The sequence below is a fragment of the Epinephelus fuscoguttatus genome, linkage group LG17 (assembly GCF_011397635.1).
Source record: "Epinephelus fuscoguttatus linkage group LG17, E.fuscoguttatus.final_Chr_v1".
Taxonomy (NCBI): domain Eukaryota; kingdom Metazoa; phylum Chordata; class Actinopteri; order Perciformes; family Serranidae; genus Epinephelus; species Epinephelus fuscoguttatus.
Genome location: NC_064768.1, coordinates 24,412,771 through 24,435,021, shown reverse-complemented (window position 1 = coordinate 24,435,021; position 22,251 = coordinate 24,412,771). Strand labels below are relative to the sequence as shown.

The window sequence follows — 22,251 nt, the reverse complement described above, 5'->3', positions numbered from 1 at the left end:
GTGATGGGATGAAATGTGCTGCATACATCAACTGTGTTTTAAACACATTTTCCTGCATTGATTGTTTGAACTAAATACCTCTAAAATAGTGGCGGTGTCCCAGAATGCACTTCAAGGTTTCCTTTCATATAATGCAACGCACAAACATGACAATCAATAGAAAAGCTTTGAGGCCTGTAATCGATGTTTATAGAGACTCTGCGGCTGGTGTCACAATGGAGGTCTGAAGAAAAACTGACTGTGTGCAAACAAAAGTTGAATACACACAACCATCATGCTGGAAAATATAAGAAAAGACAAAACTGCTGTGGTGTGGATAAAACATCAAGAACTGATTCTTAATTATTTGCATTGTTTGATTACAATTAACAGCACCAAAGAAATTAAGTCACATGAAAGAGTGCAAAGAACTTTTGGTGGTCTGTATTCATTCAGGTTTAAAGGGAAAATTCACTTTTTTTGTGTGTGGATTTCCAGTCAGTGTTAACGGTTTATGTAGTTGACTGAAGCAGTAACTTCCTCAGAGTGCACTATATTGGCCAAGAAAGCTGATTTCACAACTGTAAAATCTGTTGTTCTTTCTGCATCCAGTGATGTAAGATGTGATGTAGTTGGAAGCAGGGAAGCACTACAAATGTTAGTCAGGGGACGTGTTCTAGGCTTAAAAACAGAATTGATATGCAAACTACATCATTTCTGACAGTGCAAATAGTATTCACAATAGTTCAGAGGATGTTATGGATGAGTACACATTTTAAAGTGTTTTGTTTTTGACTCTGATATTCATCTGTATTTAGTTGAGTCACCATGCAGCTAAAGAAATGCTGCGGAGAGTGGCCGAGGCTATGGCTGCAGCAGGGAGGATGTGGTCTTAAGTGACCTTCCAAAATCTGAGCTGCTGAGAGCCAACAGCGACTGGTGGTGCCTTTTCTCAAATTGCCCTTCACCGCCACCAGAAAATGAATCATTCTGCTTAAACAAATTTAGTGTGGGCAGTTTTTGTTAGATCCTGTAGCCAATGACAACCCCAAGAGAGCAGCTGTGATCACAGGAGCCAAAAAAATAAAAGCTCATGTATGCGTTACATGAAATTTTACTCGTCACTTGGACAGATGTGTGTTGGAGACTATGGTTGTACTATTGTAAGTAAATGACGGTGATCTTGTGATCATTTAATTTTGCTTGCTATTTTTGGAGGCTGGGTTCAGGATGTGGAGCAGGTCGTTCACTAATCAGAAGATCAGGGGTTCGATCTCCGGCTCCTCCAATCTGCATGTTGAAGTATCCTTGAGCAAGATACTGAACCCCAAATTGCCCCCGATGGCTGTTCCATTGGTGTGTGAGTGTGCTCAAAACTGAGTGGCACCTTGTATGGTAGCCTCGTAGCCAGTGTATGAATGTGTGTGTGAATGTGACTCATAGTGTATAAAGTGCTTTGAATGGTTGGATGACTAGAAAGGTGGTATACAAGTGCAGGTCCATTTACCATTCCACCTCCAAAGAATGACTGAGAGCTGCTGCTTCGCTGTCCGCTGAGAGCATGTTCGATCAAACCAGAATTGGTGACTGTCAAAATTGTGAAAAGACTGAGCACAGCTGTGGTCATTGGAAAGTTACTGGACACCTTCTTCAAGAGACCTTCTCCTGAAAATATCGAAAAGTCAACCAAGACCAGCAGGACTAAGAGGGCACATGACCACCGAGTGAGTATTTTTGTCACCTAACACTACTATAAGCTACTTTGTTGAGTTACCTCTAAATGAAATGCTAACTAAGGCTTTTATTGTGAAAGGTAAAAACAGAAGGAGGGAAGCTGTAATGCACTGTGTTGCTGCTGTCTTGGTTCACCCTGGTTCAGAGCCTGTGTTTTTATTTTAATACCTGCATAAGAAAGCTACCATATGTTCTGGCCCAGTATGAGTAGCTTGCGCACAATGCATCCTGGTACATGTAGGTGCTGCCTCCACGGCTCCGCGAGCAGGAGAACTGGGCTTTTTCTGTCAGAATGCACTGAGGAATTTATTGCTTCAGTCGACTACATTTACCATCAAAAACTGACTCACTATCCACATAAAAAGTTTAAAAAATTCCTTTAATACTTTTTGCACTGCCTTATATTGAAAAAATATTATTTCTACTATCTGTTTAGGCAGTGCAGCCCTGCATGAGAGAGATTGTGTGCTTGCAAACAAGGCCACACAAGTCAAACAAGCATCAACAAACAAACTGCAGGCTGGTGCATTTGTGCATCACAAACCAGGGCACACTGGGCTGATTATCTAACTGTATACTGTATCTGCTGGTATATATATCATGAAATGAGTTTATGTTCAGTGATTCTCTCACTTACAATGGAAGTGAATTCACACTCACAGCATGTGGTGTTTGAGATTAAGGTCTTACATCTCCCCACCTCAAACCCCCAGCAGGGTACCAGAGCATTCAATGGCTTTGGATCGACACACAGCAGCACATGAGAACACAACGCCCCACTTCAATCTCTCGGTCTCTCACTCCAGCTTTCCTCTCACACACCTACATGACCTCCCTCCCCTCCTCCTGTGCTCGGCTCTCTACCCTGTGGAGACACGCTGACTCTGGTCGAGTAGCTTTTTTGCTGCCAGCAGCTGTGAGACGACATAACTCAAGAGTGGAGTGCTGCTGTATGAAACACAACAGGATGCTATGAAACATGATGAAACATAAAACAACACTACAAAACATGTTGCCACTGACTTACAAACTCAGAATTGGCAATTTGTTGAGTGCTGCCCGTTGAATGCAGAATGGCCAATCAGTGTGTAGCATCAGCGAGTGCCAACCATAGTCCAATGACTACACAGCTGTGCTCCGTAGACTCTGATGCAGTCCTTTCAGATTTCCTTCAGGCTGTCTCAATTGCCAGGTGATGTGGTGGTTCACTTTTAATCTGTGATCTGTACATGTGGCTGTGGTTTCTGTCTTTGTCTTTTTAACCTGTTTCTCCGCTGAGTGAGTCTAACATCCTGGACATATCCTTCTAACGCCTATTGTCGACTTGTCTGCTTCTCTCTGAAAATACTTTTTTGTTTCTTCCAAAAATTTGATGATATTTCCTCTGGGAGTGCAGTTAGTGATAGTGTGTGCTCTGTGCTAGCTCAGACAGCTTGACGGACCATCAGTGGCCAACAACAAAGGCTTGGCGAAGGGCCAATCAGCAGAACATAAACTCACCTGAACTGACGAGACTGAGGAGAGGGTTGTTGGGAGAGAGGCTACTGTTCCTCTGGAGCCTCCGATTGGAGCGACGACCCGACCACTGGATGGACAAAACCTCTGGCTTCAGTGGGCCCTGTCTGGAGCCAAAACGGGCAGATCAATATCAGAAATTAAAATATTCTTTTAGAATTGTCACAATTATAGTACAATTAAAGGCAACCTGTTGTTATACCCTGAGGTCCTCTTCAAGGTCATGTTTCCTTGTTTTCAGGTTTGTTAGTATTTCCTGTTTTATTTTGACATTTACCCTTGTCTCTCGTTTCAGGCACTTCACTTCCTGCCCCTATGTGTTTCCCTCCTGTGTGATTACCTGCCCCGCCCTGATTGGTTTCACCTGTCCCTCATTACCCCTCCTCCCTTGTGTATTTAGTCCACCTGCTGCCCTTTGTCTGTGCCAGTTCGTCTCTGTAGTTTGGAGCACATGTTCTAGCTGTTTGTTCCTAGTGTTTTCTAGTTTTTGATGAGGTATCTTGCATTTTTGCATTCTGCGTAAGCCCCAAGCATTTGGAAATGTCATTATTTTTGGGCTGTTTTTCTGTTCAGCGACCTTCATTAAAGTCCTTGTGTTTTTGAGTCCTGCTACTGAGTCCTCTCTTTTGTTGGTACCTTTGTTGGTATTCTGATACCTATTCTGCTCATTTTCAGGTTCACACTTGTATTTTGGGTTTGTACTCCAACATGTTTACAAGTTTTAAAGTTCCAAAAACACTTTATTTCCCTCACACTGTCTGTGCTGGAACCATAGGCGGCGCTGGGGGGGAGCTTGGAGGTGATTCAGCTCCCCCAAAGAAGCCCATAGCACCCCTGTAGCACCCCCAAGAAATGCGCAAACAATTTTAAAACAAAACAAACAAACAAAATAAAATTGTTTTTGTTCAACTGTGTGACATTATCTGGTGGTCGTATTATTAATAGGCTAAATGCATCAATTAGCGAACGTACTGTAAATAATGTATTATCGGGTGCCTGATAATACATTATTTACAGTAGGTCCTGCCCAAGCTAGCACCTGACCCCCACCAGGTTGAAGCGATTGCGGAAACAGTGTGGTGGGCGCTTTGATGAAAAAATGGAGCGGTTCTTGGTCCCTAAGCGGCTGCGTGTGATAGAGGATCAACCAATTCAACCAAATAGCAGGAGGACCAAAGATCTGGATGCAGATAAAATCATCGATGCCTTTGCCAGCAATCACACTAACAGACGCATCATTTTTCTGTAAAGACATCTAGTGGTGAGAAACAACGTATTAGCCTGCCATAGGCGCAGTACAGGGATTATTTTTTATTATACTCTGGCATAGTCGATAGTGTTGTTGTGTTGCATTAGTGTGGGCTCTTTCAGGGCCAAGGACAGTGTCCGTGTCCCTCTAATCCCACAATGTGCAAGATTTTTTGTTGATTTGGACTCTGCATGCTTATATTGGTAGGCTATATCCACAACTCCTTAGCACCTTAATAGTCAAGCTCCCCCCCAGCACCTCCAGTAAAAATCGGCTGCCGCCGCCACTGGCTGGAACACCTGTATTCACCCTCTGTCTGAGACGTTCCAGTTTCTGTCACATCTTGTCAACTTTGCATTGCAGCGGTGGAATGACTGTGAAGAAGAATAGCGCTGCTTTCTATTGTATAAAATCACCAGTAAAAGCTTGAAAATGAAAATCTTTATAACCAAACATGTTCTAGCAGGACAACATATCCTCATACAACAGTTCATATGATATCTAACGAATTAGCCGCCAACAAATTAGCCCCTACTGGTTATGTTAGGAAAACAATCATGGTTGGGTCTTGTCATGTTATGTACTAAACATGAAGTTATGTAGGCTCGGTTTAGGAAAGTAAAGTAGTGTCGTGTTGTAATGATAGCATGTAGCCATATGTAGCAGTGTAGGCTATGTAATGTAAATGCTTGCAGTAGCATACCAGGAGCAGACAACCATATAAAGAAATTTGGCACACTGTGACGTCAGCTTGTAGCCAGAGTAGGAAAAAAAAAAGTGTTCAGTACGATCATAAACCTGAGGGTGTTGCTTGCGTACAATAACGTCATTATTTGAAACTTTGGCCACATTTAACATGAACAGCCGACACTGTAACATATAGAAGTATATAACAGAAAATAAGGAAAAGCAAAATAGGTCTTAGTAACACTGACACATGTTTTTGGGGTGCACTGCACACACTACACAACAGATGGGTCCCTCAAAATTCGTGACGTTAGATTTAGTCTCTGCTGATTTAAGAATAAATTAATAAATGTGACATTATAATTTGAACAACTACATAACATAGAGCAGAAAGTCCAAATGAGTAGGAAATGTAATTTGAACAGTTTATTGTATGAAATAAAGGAGAAAAGAAAAGATGGCAGCAGGTGAGCGAAGCACAGTCTCACGAATAGATGTCTCAGCTCAAGCCTGAAGTTGTCTTACATTATAATTGTGTGTTGTGCTGGTCCGACAGTGATGCTAATGCCAGTGACAAGGTACAAGCAGCTGCAGGGTGACATCACCTAAGATTTATCTTCGTGCTGTCAAGTTGTTCAGCCCCAAATTTTGAGAAGCCCTTAGGGTGTCCGAGGGGGTGTGTGTGTATGCAGGTGAATGCAAATGTGTTTATATATGTGTGTGAGTTTTGTGCAAATGAAAGAGCAGGGTGCTTTATGATCTTTTTTTTCCACCTATTTTTCCACCAATCTTTGTATTTTAGTTTAATTCTACAGTAAATCTCATGTAGAGTGAATGAACTATAATCTAAATGGGAAGATCTGTGACAGTGTGTTTTCTTAAATACTAAAATCTCTCTTAGCGAATTTAGAATGATCTTCTTTTGTTAATTGGACTGTGGTCACCTCGTGTGACACCACTTTCTGTACAAGAGATTTTATATGTTCCTTCCCACATCTGGGAGGAATGCAGTATAATTAATCCACTAGTTAAATGTGTATGTGCGCTCGATGTACAGAGGAGGTGGACCCGGTGACAGGTCCCTCTTGGTCTCTCAGTGAGTCACTTGGTATTCTCTGCTATGCAGCAACTTTAATTGCTAAAACCCATCTGAGATCAGTAATGGAGCAAAGATCAGCAGCCTTTGCATCGTCATATTCCTCCCACGACCTTATGTCGATTAGGAGGAAGGAAGAGTAGCTGAAAAGCGGAAGGGCAAACTGTAGCCAGAATAATAAAAAGAAACAAGAAGAGAAAGAGCAAGAAAAGAAAAAACAACAAATTACTAACAGGAAAGTAATACTACTTTTGAAATGAACAGCACAACTTGTGAATACAAAGCTGAAGCTCAGCTCTTAGTCACACCGTGCACCAGTGAATACAAGCTCCTGTTTATCCTCTTCACACATAAAAAAACTGACCACAGAAACCAATTTAAAGCCACCAGAGAAACAGCCTTATCTTCTATATGTTTGGAAGAACAGAGTAACTGCATTCAGATGCACAGGGGAATTTTCCAAGTGTGGCAGTTTGGAGGAGGATGCTTGAGGAGATGAAGCTGCTCTGGGAGCAAGAGACAGTCACACTTTGAAATGACATGATGGGGATATGGAGAGAAAGACACATTTAGAGGTGGTGAGGAGAGGAGAAGAAAGGAAGGAAGAGTTGGTGGATGTCTCAGATGTCTCTCAGTTATCTAAGCCCATCATTTTCTGCCTCTGAGAATAAGTGTAAACATGGTCATGGTGAGAAAAGGGACACAACACAGCTATATTCAGTTCTTTTTCTGGCATTTTACAGTAGGCCTATATAAAGCCAAAAAGCCACTGCAATATATAGGAGAGTATACCCACTTTCTCCTCAGTGACCTACCCATCTACCTAGTGGTGTATCCACCTTATCAATGTCCACTACACCAGAGAGTACAAAACTTTTAAATTAAACTTAAAGGAGCAATAAGCGAAATTCATCATTTCTAGATTGAAGGAATTAAAAAATTGCTATGTGAAGAACTAGAGGTGTAATTTCATCTGGAGTAGCCTATAGCATGACCATAGCACACCCTCTCTCTGTGTTGATCTCCAGCCCATTGTTTACAAGCCAGTCTGGCTGCGCATTCATGTAGGCTACGTTCATGTGAATATCCCCCGCCCCCCCAACCCCTCCTCCTCCTCTCGGAGCCCTTGGCCCTCCCTCCCTATAAAAGGCTACAGCCAGTGAGCAATGAAAGCGCGTATTTTAGAAATGAAATGGCAGAGAGCAGAACGTCCACCTGAAGACAACCAGGATCTGACATTACCTCTCAAGAAACAACGGTTGTTGGCGAAGAAGTTGTCGGAAAAAGAAAGGGACAGAACTCGGATTAACATTGGCCTTACATTTCCAAGGTGGAGAGCACTGCGAGAACTAAGGGGGCTACAATTTGACTCAGAGCTAGCTCTTCTTCTCCTGGAAAGACAAATAAAGTCAAATGTCTGTTTTAATTAGTGTTACAGTAATGTTAAGCACATGTCGGGGGTGTTGGAGAGCAGAGGTAGAGGGAGGAGTGGCTCATGACACACTTTGTTTTGGTCTACAGGCAGTGCACAACAGCAAACTTAGCGGTGAAACGATTTCGCTTTTTGCCCCTTTAAGATACACTTCTCGGTTAGGTCTCATTACGTATTTACGTCACGTTACATTACATCTACAGTAACCTCTTAATAAATATGAAAATGAATACTGTATTGCAGATTTGGCAGAAAACAACTGAAATACATTGTCAATGAACATTTTGCTGATACATTCAGTGTTAACACTTCTGCAACTTCAGGAATGTTAATTAGCAACATGTCTTCATTATGTTCATAGACACTTAATTTCCTTGGCATATGTTTCTCTCAAAATGTATTGGCTGCTTCAAATTACTTGGCTGGTCATGGAAATTATAAATGGTCTGCTGTATGGAGGGTTGTAGGAAGTTGGTAGCAAATCATGGCTCAGTTGTCGACGCTGCAGCTCAAGTGTGAACACAGACAGATGACAGGATGCAAAAAGACCATGCGTCATCACCTGTTCTTTAAATACACCATGAATCGACACGCTATCTTCAGGGAAGGCCCACGTACATGTTCACACGCACACACACGCACCCACACACCCACCCACCCACCCACCCACACACACACACACACACACACCGTATGTGAATCTTGTGCACATTTATTGTACACTGGTGAGTCATCATCACTAATGAACCGAGAACACCGGGGGCATGCCTCGACTCTGAATGCGGACGCACACTGATTGAGTACTGCACTCTCACACACACACACACACACACACACACACACACGAAGCACAAGTGCCTCAGGTTTAATCATCAACTGTCCATTCAGCCAGCGGGTGAGTGTTGATTATCAGGCAGCAGGTTTATGAACATGCTGATAATTAAATCGTAACCACATTAAGGTCATATTCTAATTGTTGTTCTGTTATGCAGACACCTTTTAGATAAATCTTAGCATATGTTAGTTAATTGAAGACCAAGCTGGAGAAAGCATAATGTGATCAGCAGACTTATTAGTGGCATTCACCTCAGTCTGCTATCTTTGTCTTCTGATCCACAAACAGCAGATGACCTTTGGCAGTGAAATAATGTCACATTGTGCACATGCTGGAGGTGACAATAAACAGCTTTTAATTAAGCAGGAAATATAGCTTGTGTTAAACCTACATCAAAGGATTTTTCAGACACTCGGGCAGCACAACAAGCTGTAAAGTTGTAATAGCGGACATCTTAGCAAACAGTCCCCTGTTTACACATTCAGCAGACACAGAGCAACATTAGTTTATTTGGAGTCATGTTTGTGTCCGCCTGTAGCCTGGCATCGTCAGACCAAATTGAAAAAGTGTCTGGAACCTCTCAGTTCATTTTCGATTTACAAGGGGTGTTATCAGCGGCCGCAGACCTGGATGCCTCTGGATGAAATTGAATAGATTTACAACCAATCAGAGCAACAAAACGTGCAAAGTAGCCCTGAGTGATGGACAACTGTAAACAGACTACAGCATGCAGTGATGAGCTGTGATGGTGTTGCATGTAGGTGCAGAGCCATCGTATTACACATGCACCATATTAGATAAATGGTTGTGACTGGCATGAAGCAGGCCAGGTCAACTGGAAATCTGCCGGAAAGGGAGGGGGCCAGACATATTTTCCGGAGCAATGCAAATAAAACATGAGCTCAAAGATTTGTCTGGTCTGGTTCCCATGATGGCAAGTCTATTATTTACTCTTCTTGTAGCTGTGGTTTGGTCTCCGTCATCTCCTGAGGGAAATATCTGTCTCTTTAGCTTTACAATGTTCACCAGCTAGTTGCTAACTTTGTCTGTTTGCTAGCTGCCTGCTGTGGCCTGAAATGAGGCTGATGAGAACCAAATAAAATTAAGCAATCAGTCACCCAAAACAGAAAAGAGTTGAAGGGAACTGCAGACTTATTAATAATACGTGATTGAGTCGTCACTACAAATGTCCCTTTTCATATTATACAAAGTCAGTTCATCCATTGTTACTATAAAATATTGATAGGAACAACTTTAAAGCACAAGGTGAATGTGAATAGGTTCTCCTGTTTTCCTTTTGATATTTTGTGGTGCAGTCAAGCTGTTAATTTGACCTGCTGTGATTTACTACTTTCCCCAGTATCTCATACATATTATTTTGATTTCAGAACAGGAAATGAAAATCATCTTTCCTTGTATTTTGTCACACATTCTCACTCCCAACTTGTCAAATCCCAATGCTTGGTCAGTGGCTCTATGCGTCAAACTATGATGCTTTAAGTACCCCTCTAGTGTCAGTTCTGGATGCTCAGGGGTGGCATGTTGCTTTGCGCTCATTACAAGCATATCGCTTTTTCAAATACATTCATGTTTTCACAGGAAATGTACAGTGTCTCCTTGGTAAATGAATACAGAATCTTTTCAAAATAAAGTTAAACTAACGTAACTTTACTTTGGTTTTAGGTTTAGGCACCAGACTATTTGGTTAGGTTTGGCTTAAAATAGGTGTGTTTTTACTAATGCAATGTATTCTCATACAGTTTGTATAAAATCTAACAAATTAATGGTGCTGTAATGCTACGTAAATAATGTAGGCTATGTAGGTTAAGTTTACAAAAATCAAACGTGATGATGTAGCTTAAAATAACTCAAAGTTTACTTGTTTTTACACGAGACATGAACAGTGGTCTCCTGGGGGAAAATCCTGTGTTTGTTTGACCCATAGACTGCCCCTCCCTCCTGCCCTTCGCAGACGTTCTTGCTCTTTATACAATGTCAGTTGCTTGGTTGAAGAGTTTGGAGTGAAAAGGCCCTGATTGGTTTTTTAAGCGTCTGTGTTTAATTTCTCTCAAGTCTTAACAATTGCTTCTTAATGATCTCCCTCCTGCATCTATCTCCCAGAGGCGGGTAGTGATCATATAAATAAAAGAACTGCTGGATTTCAGGGAATAGCAGGAGGTCCTACAAATACAGGGTAGGAATCTGGGTTGTTGCACAGCACTGCGGATGACAGCATCATTTAAATCTAAAATGTGGGATGTAAATTAGTGTGTGTGGTTTGAACAAAAATGTCACACTAGATGTGAGAACTGTAATTACAGGTGCCATTGTGCAACACAATTTGTCCTTCTTTTAAGAACTAATTGTATGCCTGCGAGAGATTACTGTAGTTCTTACTTCTCCTGGCGAGTCTGCTCGGCTGTGGTTTCCATGGCGCACTCAAGAGAGCTTTGAAGTGAATGAAGCTGATTGGTTGTCTCCTTCAGCAGGAAGCGGGTCACAAACTGCTCCAGATGGGTGGACTCCTGATAATCCTATCAATCAAAAGGAAGACAGGGAGGTGGAGGAGTTAAAGAGGGAGGAATAATTAAAAGAAAGAATGACAGAACAAGGAGAGCAGTGACAAGTTTCACATGCAAGTCAAGAGTCACTCAGTGTCCAGACTTCATTAAAAGAGGCCAACAAACAAGATCCTTCTTTAGAAAAGATTATTAGGCAGCTGCAGAAGAGGAGAAAAGAAGTGGAAGAACATTAACAATCTGTGGTCTTCACGCTCTACATCTTTTATCTGCTGAATTTTGCCACTTAAATTGTGTTTGATCAATCTTAAATGGATGATAAAAAGACAACAGATCAATGCAAGTTAAATAGGGGAGAAAATAAGACCTCAAAAAATATGCACGCAGGGTTTCGGAGCTTTAAATGAGTAGGCTACAACATATTAACTGTTAAAACATGCAGGGAGTGTGAGTTTCTGTTGTATTCATCCATTTTATTCTAGACAAAGGTATAGCTCATTCATTCATTATTCATTTGAGTCTTTAATGAGTTGTACGTGTGTCTCTGTGTCAAACTTTAAATTGCACTTATTATTCTCAAATGAAACTGGATTGACTTTGACCGGGTTGGTTTGAATAATGATTCAGCTTCTCATTTCAGCAGTTATATCACAGTTAATAGCATTTTATTTTGGTTGGGTTTATGGACAAGAGTCTAATATAGTTATAAAATACAAATATTGTTAAGCATATGTGGTGGTGAAAAGGCCTAGAAATACTTGACCCTTAAGGTCAAGTTAGGTGCAAAACATGTTTACTAAAATTGGGCAACCCTGAATGGTCTCACTCTGAGAGATTTTAGAACAAGGTGACCTAGCAAACTTTGTGATGGTGAAACACTGTGATGGGAAACAGAGGTTGTTGCAAGGAACAAGATGTGGTAAAGCGCCAAGTATTAAGTGGAATAAGCGGAAGTTCTGGAAACAGCAGGAAATCACACCCACACACATGCACACATGGAAAGTAAGGTATGATGTTTATCTGAGGAGGAGTATAAGAATGTTCAGTGAACTGCTCTACAGGGCTGTCTCATTGTTGCGGTATGTGAAGTCTGTATGTTGTGTCGTTGATAAAGTACCCCCAACTTCTTCAACACATAGAACTGGACTTATTTTAAGTAATGGCCAGCGTGTCCACCAAGAATTATTAGTTACTGAGATGGAAACAAGCTTTGATCTCTGACCTTAAAGGGGACTCAGGTGATTTAGTACTGCACTATTAATAAATTGGGGGACTTACAAAAGACATGTCAGAAAAAAAATGGTCTAAATTGCTGCAGCAGAGGCTGAAATATTCAGACTTTATATTTGTAGAATGAATCAAGCTTCAAACACAATGAAGCTTAAGCCTAATTCAAGATGATTGTGATGACATCATTGGTGATAATGAGCAAAATGACCTTTATGTGTAAAACTGGACAAGTATTCTGTATCTATAAAAGACATTTTCCTCCATGTTTTGGCCTCTCATCCACATGCAAACAGATCTAGGTCACTAAAACAGAGATTTTTGTTCTGTGTCTGTGGCGCAGACTATTCAGAACCCTGGTTAGTGTGTATCCTTGTGGACAAACAGAGCATTTGGGAAACTATGACATCATCTGCTCAATTCGCACATGTCCGTTGTTACTTTGTGTAGCATGAGCCTGAACCAGTAACAACAATGGCGGAGTAACGATGTGTTTACCTTTTGCACTGCTAGTTGGCACTGCTAATGACAAAAGGAGGTGTCTGCTGCAACCAATTTTATTTTGCTCACTTCAGAGTTGATTTAATGTCTGCTAGAAATAAAGGTCTCGGATCAGGCCTGGTCAAAAAACTTTCCCATGGCCAGGCCAGAGATAACACCACTATCTTCGAATAACCTCTCTTATCCTTGAAATTGAACAGGAATCAACGGTGATGACATCTCCAGTAGGTGTTTTGAAAAAGGTAACGTTAGCCTTGTACACTTAACTACCTAGAATGGGGGAGACAGCTAGTGCTGATGAGTGTTTGGAGTCGTTTTTGTGTCCTAGTGTGGACAGAGATACTTTGTAAAAGGACAGAATTTACGGCTAAGCCACCTCCATGTTCACATGTGACTTCCAAAGTGAGAGCCATGTGCATATACTGCAAGTTTAACAAAAGTGAAAAACTATTTGTGTATCCGCTCTTTAATTCAGATTGGCTTCAAAATCAAACAGGTTCTTCCTTGGCCCACCCCTCTACCAAGTTTTCATGAAAATCGTGTTTTTCTGTAATCCTGCAAACAAACAAACAAATGGCACTGAAAACATCACGTCCTTGGTGGAACCAATAACATCAAAATGTGAAATAGTCATTTGCACCTTTAATCAAAAACACATCTAAGAAATAATTTCCTCCACAGTGCGCATTTCAGGTTGAGGTACAATTTGTCATTTTGCGAATCAAGGGTACATTTATTATTTGTTCTCTTTATTCAGAAGGCTGATGGGAAAAAAAATCCAACTGAATGACATCTTGGTGAGGCATCATTTGCCATGCCTGGACGGGAGCAGAAGGGCTGAGAGCGGTTTTGGATCTAATCAAAGGAGACTGAACGATGCTCGGTACAACAGAGTTTGCTGTTTGCACGCCGCACCTGCTCCCACAGTTTTAAGCACAGCGGCTATTTGTGCACTCGACTAACAATGAGGGGTTTGAAGGGAAATGTTAATGCAAGTCAAATTACAGAATGACTAATGCATGAATAGGAATGTGTGTGTGTGTGTGTGTGTGTGTGTGTGTGTGTGTGTGTGTGTGTGTGACAGGAAGAGAAAGAAGAAGCACAGAGGAAATATATTTGTAATTACTGTGTTTTCAAGAGGTACATTAAAGATGGTTTGATTTTAAAAGCTGGATTTGTTTATCAGACTGTGGAGGCACACACACACACACACACACACACACACACACACACGCACACATGCACACACGCACACACACACACACACACACACACACACACACACACACACACACACACACACACTAATTACAGTATGTTGAGTCTTCCCAAGAGTGAGCTGAACTCCTCTCCAGAATACAGAGCAGATCATTAGATCCAGGCTTTTCCCGTCGGTCCTATTCAACAGCAGCATCCAGCACCTCAGCTGTTTTTCATTCAGACATAAAAGTCATCAAATCTCTGGTCTCTGCAGTGTTGCATTTAAAAAACCCAGAATCGCTATCGGTCATAGGTATTGTTTGATCCCCTGACATTCTGACAGCACACACATGCACATTCACTCAGAGAGTGAGTCACGGCAAAACTGCGAAAGGTCAGACTCCTGTCTACCATCTGAGCATAGATTACCTCCTGTGATCTGCACCTTTGTGTGTGTGTGTGAGTGTGTGTGTATCCACCTCACCAATTTGGAGTCATTTTAAACAGTGTAAAGTCTGCCTGATTTTTTCCTTTATGCTTTTCCCTTGACTTTTCATGTTCAGTCGTACAAAAGGTCAAATGAGTTCTTTGTTGGACGCCCTGCACTGCACTAAAATCACGCTATTTAAGCCTTACAGTCAGGGCTATGACACATAACTCCCACCCAGTCACACAATCATACCTCACCTTTTGCCAAATGTCCTTACCTCAGTATGTTAAAAATCCTGACTGCAAATCATCATCAAATCATGTCAAAAATAAGATGAATGAAATGAAGTGAAATGCTTTCTAACTGATCACTGTCATGTGCTAGAGGACACTGAGTTGCTGCAGCTATTCAGAACTTCATTCCTAAGTTTGTATGTAAAATCCTTCCTAAACCCTCCAAAGCACATTTTACCATCCAAACACAGTGCTGGCTGTTATTATTGCATTTACAGAATTAAAAACCTTTTGCATTATGGCAAAAATATTGCACCCATTGTTGGAATGACAGAGGGGATGGGAGCGGTGAAGTTGGCATCTGATACATATGTTTCCTATATTAATGCCAGAAAGAATCTTGTATGATGATTTCAGACACACCTACAGTGTACCATACCATTTCTTAACCTTGATGTTAGTCCTCTTTTTGTCATGATCTTTGTTTGTTTCTGTTTGTGTTGGTTGTTTCATGTTGTTCATTCATGTTGAATCTGCTTCCTGTTTTATTTTGTAGATTCTCTCCACGTGTCTCTTGTCTGGTTTTACTTCCTCTCTTTGTGTTTCCCGCCTGCTTTCTGTCACACCTGTCTCGTTAGTCCTTCCCTGTTCCCAGAGTCCTCCCTTCACATCTGTTCTATATAAGTCTTCATCCACAACCTTGTTGTTAGCCAGTCTTCATTTCCCTCCTTTTGCCCAGGTCTTCCTACTCCAGCTGTGTCTCATTCTTGTGATTAGTTTTCTGTGTATATCTAGGGTCCTTCCCAAGTCTCTTAAATTACTGCTAGTGCTACTGCTAGCCGACTTTGCTAGCTGTTTAGCCCCTCCCACCTAGGAAAAAATGTGAGGAACTAGCGCTAGGAGCGATGAGCGAGCATTGTCGGTTGAAGAGACATGAGACGTCCTTTCCACTGTAGAGTCACGTGAAGCGACGTCCATTCCTGTTGACAGCGGCACAGCTGGATCTGCTGCATATCTACATCCCAAGTCACATTATTCGCTGATCAAAGCCGTAAACCCCCCCCACCATCATGACTTTGGTCACACAGGTTTGCATGTATTACCATTGTTATTGAGTCATTTGCCAAAGTTTGTGGCAATTAAAGAACGGTCTATAGCCCTGCCACTGTCACTGTGATGAGCATCATTACCATTATTATTATGATCATCATTATTATTGTCACTATTATTAAATCCACTCGCCATCATTCAACAAGTCAGCTGCTGAGTGAATAAGACATACCAGACCTGTCAGTCTACCTCAATCAATTCAATTTTATTTATAAAGCTCAATATCACAAATCACAGTTTGCCTCACAGGGCTTTACAGCATACGACATCCCTCTGTCCTTAGGACCCTCGCAGCTGATCAGGAAAAACTCCCTCAAAAAAACCTTTAACGGGGGAAAAAATGGTAGAAACCTCAGGAAGAGCACGAGGAGGGATCCCTTTCCCAGGACGGACAGATGTGCAATAGATGTCGTACAGAACAGATCAACATAATAAATTAACAGTAATCCGTATGACACAATGAGACAGAAAGAGAGAGACAGAGAGAGAGAGAGAGAGAGAGAGAGAGAGAGAGAGAGAGATGCAGGACAGACAGTAATGACAGTAGCTTACAACAACATGAAAGTAATAATATTAATTAATATTAATATTAATATTAATAGGCTAATTAATATTACCTACAAGCTATTGAACACTCACATGTGTGTGTGTGTGTGTGTGTGTGTGTGTGTGTGTGTGTGTGTGTGTGTGTGTGGTGTTATGTCAACACGTGTGGTTCTGGACATGAGCAGTTGCACATTTAACAGCCACACATCACAGACAGTCCGCTGAACACCGCAACGGATTGTGAAGGAAATAAACTTAATTACAACATGACAGTCTTGCACAAAATATCGTCAACGTTACTCTTTGTAGTCACGTAGGCATGTGAATGACAGCGTTTCATTGCAAAGAATGCATGTAACGGGTACACTTGCGCTGTTTCTCCACCATCTCGTTCAAATGAGCCAGATGTAGGGGGCGGGTATTTATACGTCATGGCCTCAAGCTGAAAAAGACTTCCTCTTAGGAAGCTCTCGACCATCCTAGCTCGTAGCTGCTTAAAGCTTGCTGCTAGCTCCTAGCACTAGCTCCTCGCTGCACAAATAAGAGACTTGGGACGGCCTAGAAGATGGTGGACCTCGAACGACTTCCGGTTCAAGCGAGGGGCTAGCAGTAGCACTATAAAAATAAGAGACTTGGGACGCACCCATACCTGTATGTTTCCCTTTGATCTTAGTCAGTTTGTCTGTGTTCACCCCTGTGTTCACCCATGTGTTCCTGGTGTCATTCCCTTTTCCATTTCCTGGCCGGTGTCCTTTTTGGATTTTGGATTGAGTTTAACATATTATCCTGGTTGGTTTTCAGTTTAGCTTTGTTTCTGCTTGCATTTGAACTTTTAGTTACCTGCCTGTACTGGATGATTTCTATTAGCCACATTAAAGCTTTTTGTTAAAAATTCAACATGCCTGTTAGTCTGCATTTGGGTCCTCTTTGAACTGATATGTGATGCTTTTCTGCCTGCCTTAGGACACCAGGCCAATTTTATATTTGTAAAACTTTCTTCCTGCCTGATGTGATGGACACAGAAAGCCAGCTTGCTGACTAATGATAGCTAGCTTGCTAGTAAATACCTTGAAATATGATGTTATTGTGACATTTTCCATCTGGTTGGATTCAACAATGAATTGATCAGATTTTAGTAGTCACAGGTTAAAGGTCAAGACCACTGTGACCTCATTTGTCCAATTCCTGTGATGGTGATATCTTAAGAACACCTTGTGGGAATTTCCTCAAATTTGGTAAAAACGTCTGGTTAGACTCAAGGATGACCTGATTGAAATTTGGTTTTCGAAGGTCAAAGGTCAAGATCACTGTGACCTCACAAACGTGTTTTTGGCCAGAACTCAAGAATTCATACACTCATCATGACAAATTTCACATAAATGTCTAATAGGATAAAATGACAAAGTGATGATGTTTTATATCCAAAAGGTCAAAGGTCAGCTTCACTGTGACATCATAATGTTCTGCAAAAAAACTTTCTGGCCATTATTCTTCTAACTCATATCTCAGGAACAGAAGGGGAGACATGTGGTCAGATACTGCTTTTGAGTTGAACATATAATTTCTTTTCAGCAACATCCATAGTCTAGAACTGTCTACTATCATGGCTACATATGAGTCTGGAGCGACATAAATATAAACTAACTGCAATATGACTGGTTCACAGAGGCGTACAGCTGCGAGATGGTATTTCTAGTTTTCTGTTACTGTAGACTATTTTCACACCAAGAAAACAGCTGACAAATTTACATTATTTGGTGGTCTACGCCTCTGATGTTAGTCAGGTACAGGCCTAGATGCTGTGTGGTAGTAACACATCTGCCTACATCTTTGGCATGTTGATAGTGTCTTTGGTTCTGGTACAGTACTGTGTGGGTCTGTTTTTGAGCAGAAAAGATGGTCTACCGTTGTGTGTGTTTGAGTCTGATTTACTAGCAGTTTTGCTCCAGAATAGTTTGTTGGTGTCTGATAAACAAAGTTGGTGAAATGTTTTTGGTTTGGTGGTTTGGTTGTAAGACATCAATTTACTAGAGCATGTAGTGGGTTCCCTTTACACCCTGGAGAAAGAGCTGACCCCGCCCGATTGTCATTTTCTAGTTCGCACTGCATCCCTAATACTACAATAAACTGTGAAGTGTGAGAACATAGTGACTTCCTCTCACTGCAGGTGAGAAACACCTGAGATCTGTGAGGACAGGTTTAGAGCCAAAGCTAAAGGAGGTTGTGTATGTGAAGCCTGTAAATAGCTTTGGCAGGAATATCTGTGCAAAATGAAACCCCGAGTGTTTCAGCAGCGACATGAATCCGTGCCTGACTTTGATCTCAATGAACAATCTTGTTCCAGATCCCCTGTGCATGTGCATGGATGTTTGATCACACAAAGCTGTACACACAATCAAGCATATTAGCTTTTGTATACGTCAGCTCATATGAATGCACACTAACAATCTTCCGATGCCAAAAAGCAAGGAACACCCCACAAATGCACATGCATGACGCCAGTTCCCTCACACACATGTACAGCCAGGGATCACCCACTCAAATGCATATGCAGTTCAATGGAGATGGCGCTTTAGTCTGTGACTAATGCAGCATCTGTTCTCTTCCTCACTCACTCGCAGCTCGTCATACATTTCTTTTCTGTCTTCTGTGGTGCTATGAGTTATTTTTAGGGTCACAGAAATCATTTGTGGTGTCACACATGCTTTGTAAAGGGGAAAACTATGAATTAGGCTTCAGGGAGTAAATACTGGGAAGCCATCAGCGTTGTGTTTGGAGTCTACAGTTGTAATTTAATTTAAACGTTATTGCCTTCCTCGGTAATTCCTCAGTTCTGTCCAGTTTGTGGAGAGTAATTTGTTCTCATTTGAGCTCAGATATCAATTTTGTACCGTATATCCGTGAGAGGACGAGAGTGTAGAGTGTGCTGATGGAAAAAAGCTGACCCAAGGCTTTAAGAAGTCCACAGTAGGGTGAATAACTTTTAAAATAACCTTTTCGAATGACAAAAACCTCAAAATACACATCCCTTCTTTCTCTCCTGCTGCCTCACTTTGGACTCTCAACAATTCTTTCAGAGAACAGAAAATGATTTGAGGTGCCGTTTGATTTTCACACCTCATCAAGTTGAGGTCTATAGAAGATTGCAAAGGTTATTGCAAAAGTATCTGTACGTTTCATTTCCTGTAATTCACTTCCATGTTCCTGCAGATTCAACTTTTTTGGAAACCCATTTCAAGAAAAATCTCTCTCTCTCTCTCTTTGAGTGAAAAACTTATTTCAAAGATATGAATTGTTTCCCCACTACTTTGTAGATGTAGCTAGTACTTATGTGTCTACTATGTATCATTTTTCTTCAAGGTCCAGCATGTAAGATTTGGGGGGATTTTGTCACATCAAGAAGTCAGGATTGTAGATTGCAACCAGCATTTATTGCAGCATTTATTGGGAGCCAAATTATCCCCAGAGGTCTCTTCCTCTGCAAATTAAAAACTGATTTGTTGATTTAAACTGCTAAAAACACTGAATTAAGCAGTTTCATGTAAAAAAAAAAATAAATAAATAAATCTGTGTTTCCCTGACGCTGTTCATTTGGGTTTGTTTGGTATTTGGTTTTTCCGTTCTGTGCTACTGTAGCAACACGGTGGTGCAACATGACGATCTCTGTAGAAAAGGGCTCACTTCCTATGTAGATATAAACAGCTTATTCTGAGGTAAAGAAAACACTACCATTCTTATTTTCAGGTGATTATACACTAGAGAAAACATAAATGTTATATCATACTAATAAACCCACCACCTAAGTTTGCACACACTACTTTTTAAGGGGCTCTATGTGAAATTCAAAGCATATGAGTTGTCCGGACACGGTTCTAAACATGTAGGTTACTGACCTGGCTGCAGAGTCCTGCACAGGTCTGATTTTCAAGATCCAACCCTGAACCAGAACTGTGATGTGAAATACCTCACCCTTCCTGCCACACATATGACCAAATAGTTCTGCAACCTGACCCTACCCGCCGACACAAGATCTGTGGCCCAAACCTGACCCCAAAAACCACTAATCACATATCATCTGTGTGCTGTTCAAATAATTAGTTAGGCAGCATGATTAAAGTGATCATTCTGGAACATTTGCTACCTGTGAAACTAAGATATAACATTTTAAAACAAAGGTTAAAATGCAATTTAAATGAATATTCAGTAGCACACACCACAGTTAATGAGCCTGTTGGTAACGTATACAGAGTTGCCAAAAGCTGCAGTTCTTTGAATGTCTAATTGAGGCTAGCTCCAGAAGCCATTCAGTTCACATATACCCCCACATTAAAATGTCCAGCTTTACAGCAGAATTACAAATGTTTACAGCCTGGTACAAAAATGGTTAGGGGCTCTGTAGCTAATTTCCTCCTTCATGATGACTGTTCAAGGGTACTTTTTATATACTTCACAAATTTACATTTTATTAAGCCTTAAAGTTATGCATAATTAAGGTTGCAGCCACTTTGAGTGAGGCTGTCTGCTGACAGTCTCCTCGGTTTCTCAGTCAGATCCACCCTTCGCTCCTCTACAGCTCCGGCCACTCACCCAAATATGGTCACGTGACGTCTGACTCCAAAAACACCAATGAGCCAACTCCACAGTCCACAAACCAATGAGTGATGTCATGGTGGCTACATCATTTATTTTTACAGTCTATGAAACACACCTAGAAGACTAAATACAAGGTCAGCAGTCAGAGGATTAAAATATTAAATTAAATTATTTTCATTTTATTTCAAATATATTTATCTTGCAACACCCACAAACCGACCTGCATGTTCTTTTTTCACCCAGAACTGAACCCGGGAATAAATTTACAACAAAATACCACCAGCAATTCATCTTGTTTTTGCTGATCACCCGATGAAGGACTGTGGCTGGCGGCTAGCAGCTAATGGTGGTAACTCCATAGACAGCCCTAATGGCAACAGCATCAACAGAGCTAACAGTGTGGGGAACCAAAGGGTTGGTGCCACACTTCTATAAAGAAACCTTTCTGATATCGTCAGGAACCACTGTATGAGCACAGTGAAAAGTGGTGACAATGTGCCAGCCACCAGGATACACACGTGGACTAACATGCACGTGCAGCTGGACCGGCTTACCACAACAAATCACAGACTTCATTTTCTGTTCAGGACACCATTACTCCACTGTCTTTACACAGAAAAAAGCAGTATGCTGGCATATTAATGCTCTCAATGTCACATACAGAACCTTTAAAGTCCCTCTCACTGCTGTCTTTTTTCTGTTCATTAAGTGTCCAAACATTTACCAAACCAAAAATTCTTTGTCTGCCATTGGCATTTATCTTTGTCCACACAGTCTTGAGGTGTTTAAGTTCTCATCATGTGGTTCCTCTTTCTGTGCTAATAAAGAATTACCACCAGCAAATGAACGGTATGACTCCCACTCTCTGTTTGAGACGCGCCTGCTTCAGTGCAGCTCTGAGGGGCAATTTGAGCTTCGCAGCATGTGTCATATGTGCCAGAACGGATACCGCAGAGAAAGAGAGGGTGGTGAAAAGAAAAAAAGACACTCTCCCCGCAGATCTAATAATCCACCTCTATTCCTCATTGCAACATCCTTTTCTCCTCATCATTTGTCCCTTCAGTCCTTTTTTTCTTTTGTTATCTCTGATCATTTACCTTCATCTCTGTCTGCTTGCCTCCCCCTCTTCATCATCTTGCTTCTTCTCCTCTCGGAGAATCTAAAAGGTACTTCCACAGCTCCACAGTAAGATCAAGAGGACATAGAGTTTTTTCCAAAGCATGATCAAAAGCAGTATTTGTTTGGTAACAAAGCCAAAACCCATTTAATTCCTCATCTATGCTGGCTGCAAGTACAAAAAGAATGATAACATATTTTCATGTTTTGTTCTGGGGGTTAATTAGTAGTATAAATGAGCCCTGGGTC

At 41.3% G+C, this 22,251-nt stretch overlaps 1 protein-coding gene across 1 annotated transcript in view; it reads right to left on the bottom strand.

Moving 5' to 3' along the window:
• necab1 (N-terminal EF-hand calcium binding protein 1) overlaps positions 1-22,251 on the bottom strand; it is a 52,717-nt gene that overhangs the window by 12,329 nt on the left and 18,137 nt on the right. The window contains exons 6-7 of the mRNA XM_049603044.1: positions 10,925-11,061; positions 3,214-3,335 (exon numbers count right to left, since the gene is read on the bottom strand). Of these exons, the coding sequence (XP_049459001.1) occupies positions 3,214-3,335; positions 10,925-11,061 (259 nt within the window). The remainder of the gene's footprint in view (positions 1-3,213; positions 3,336-10,924; positions 11,062-22,251) is intronic.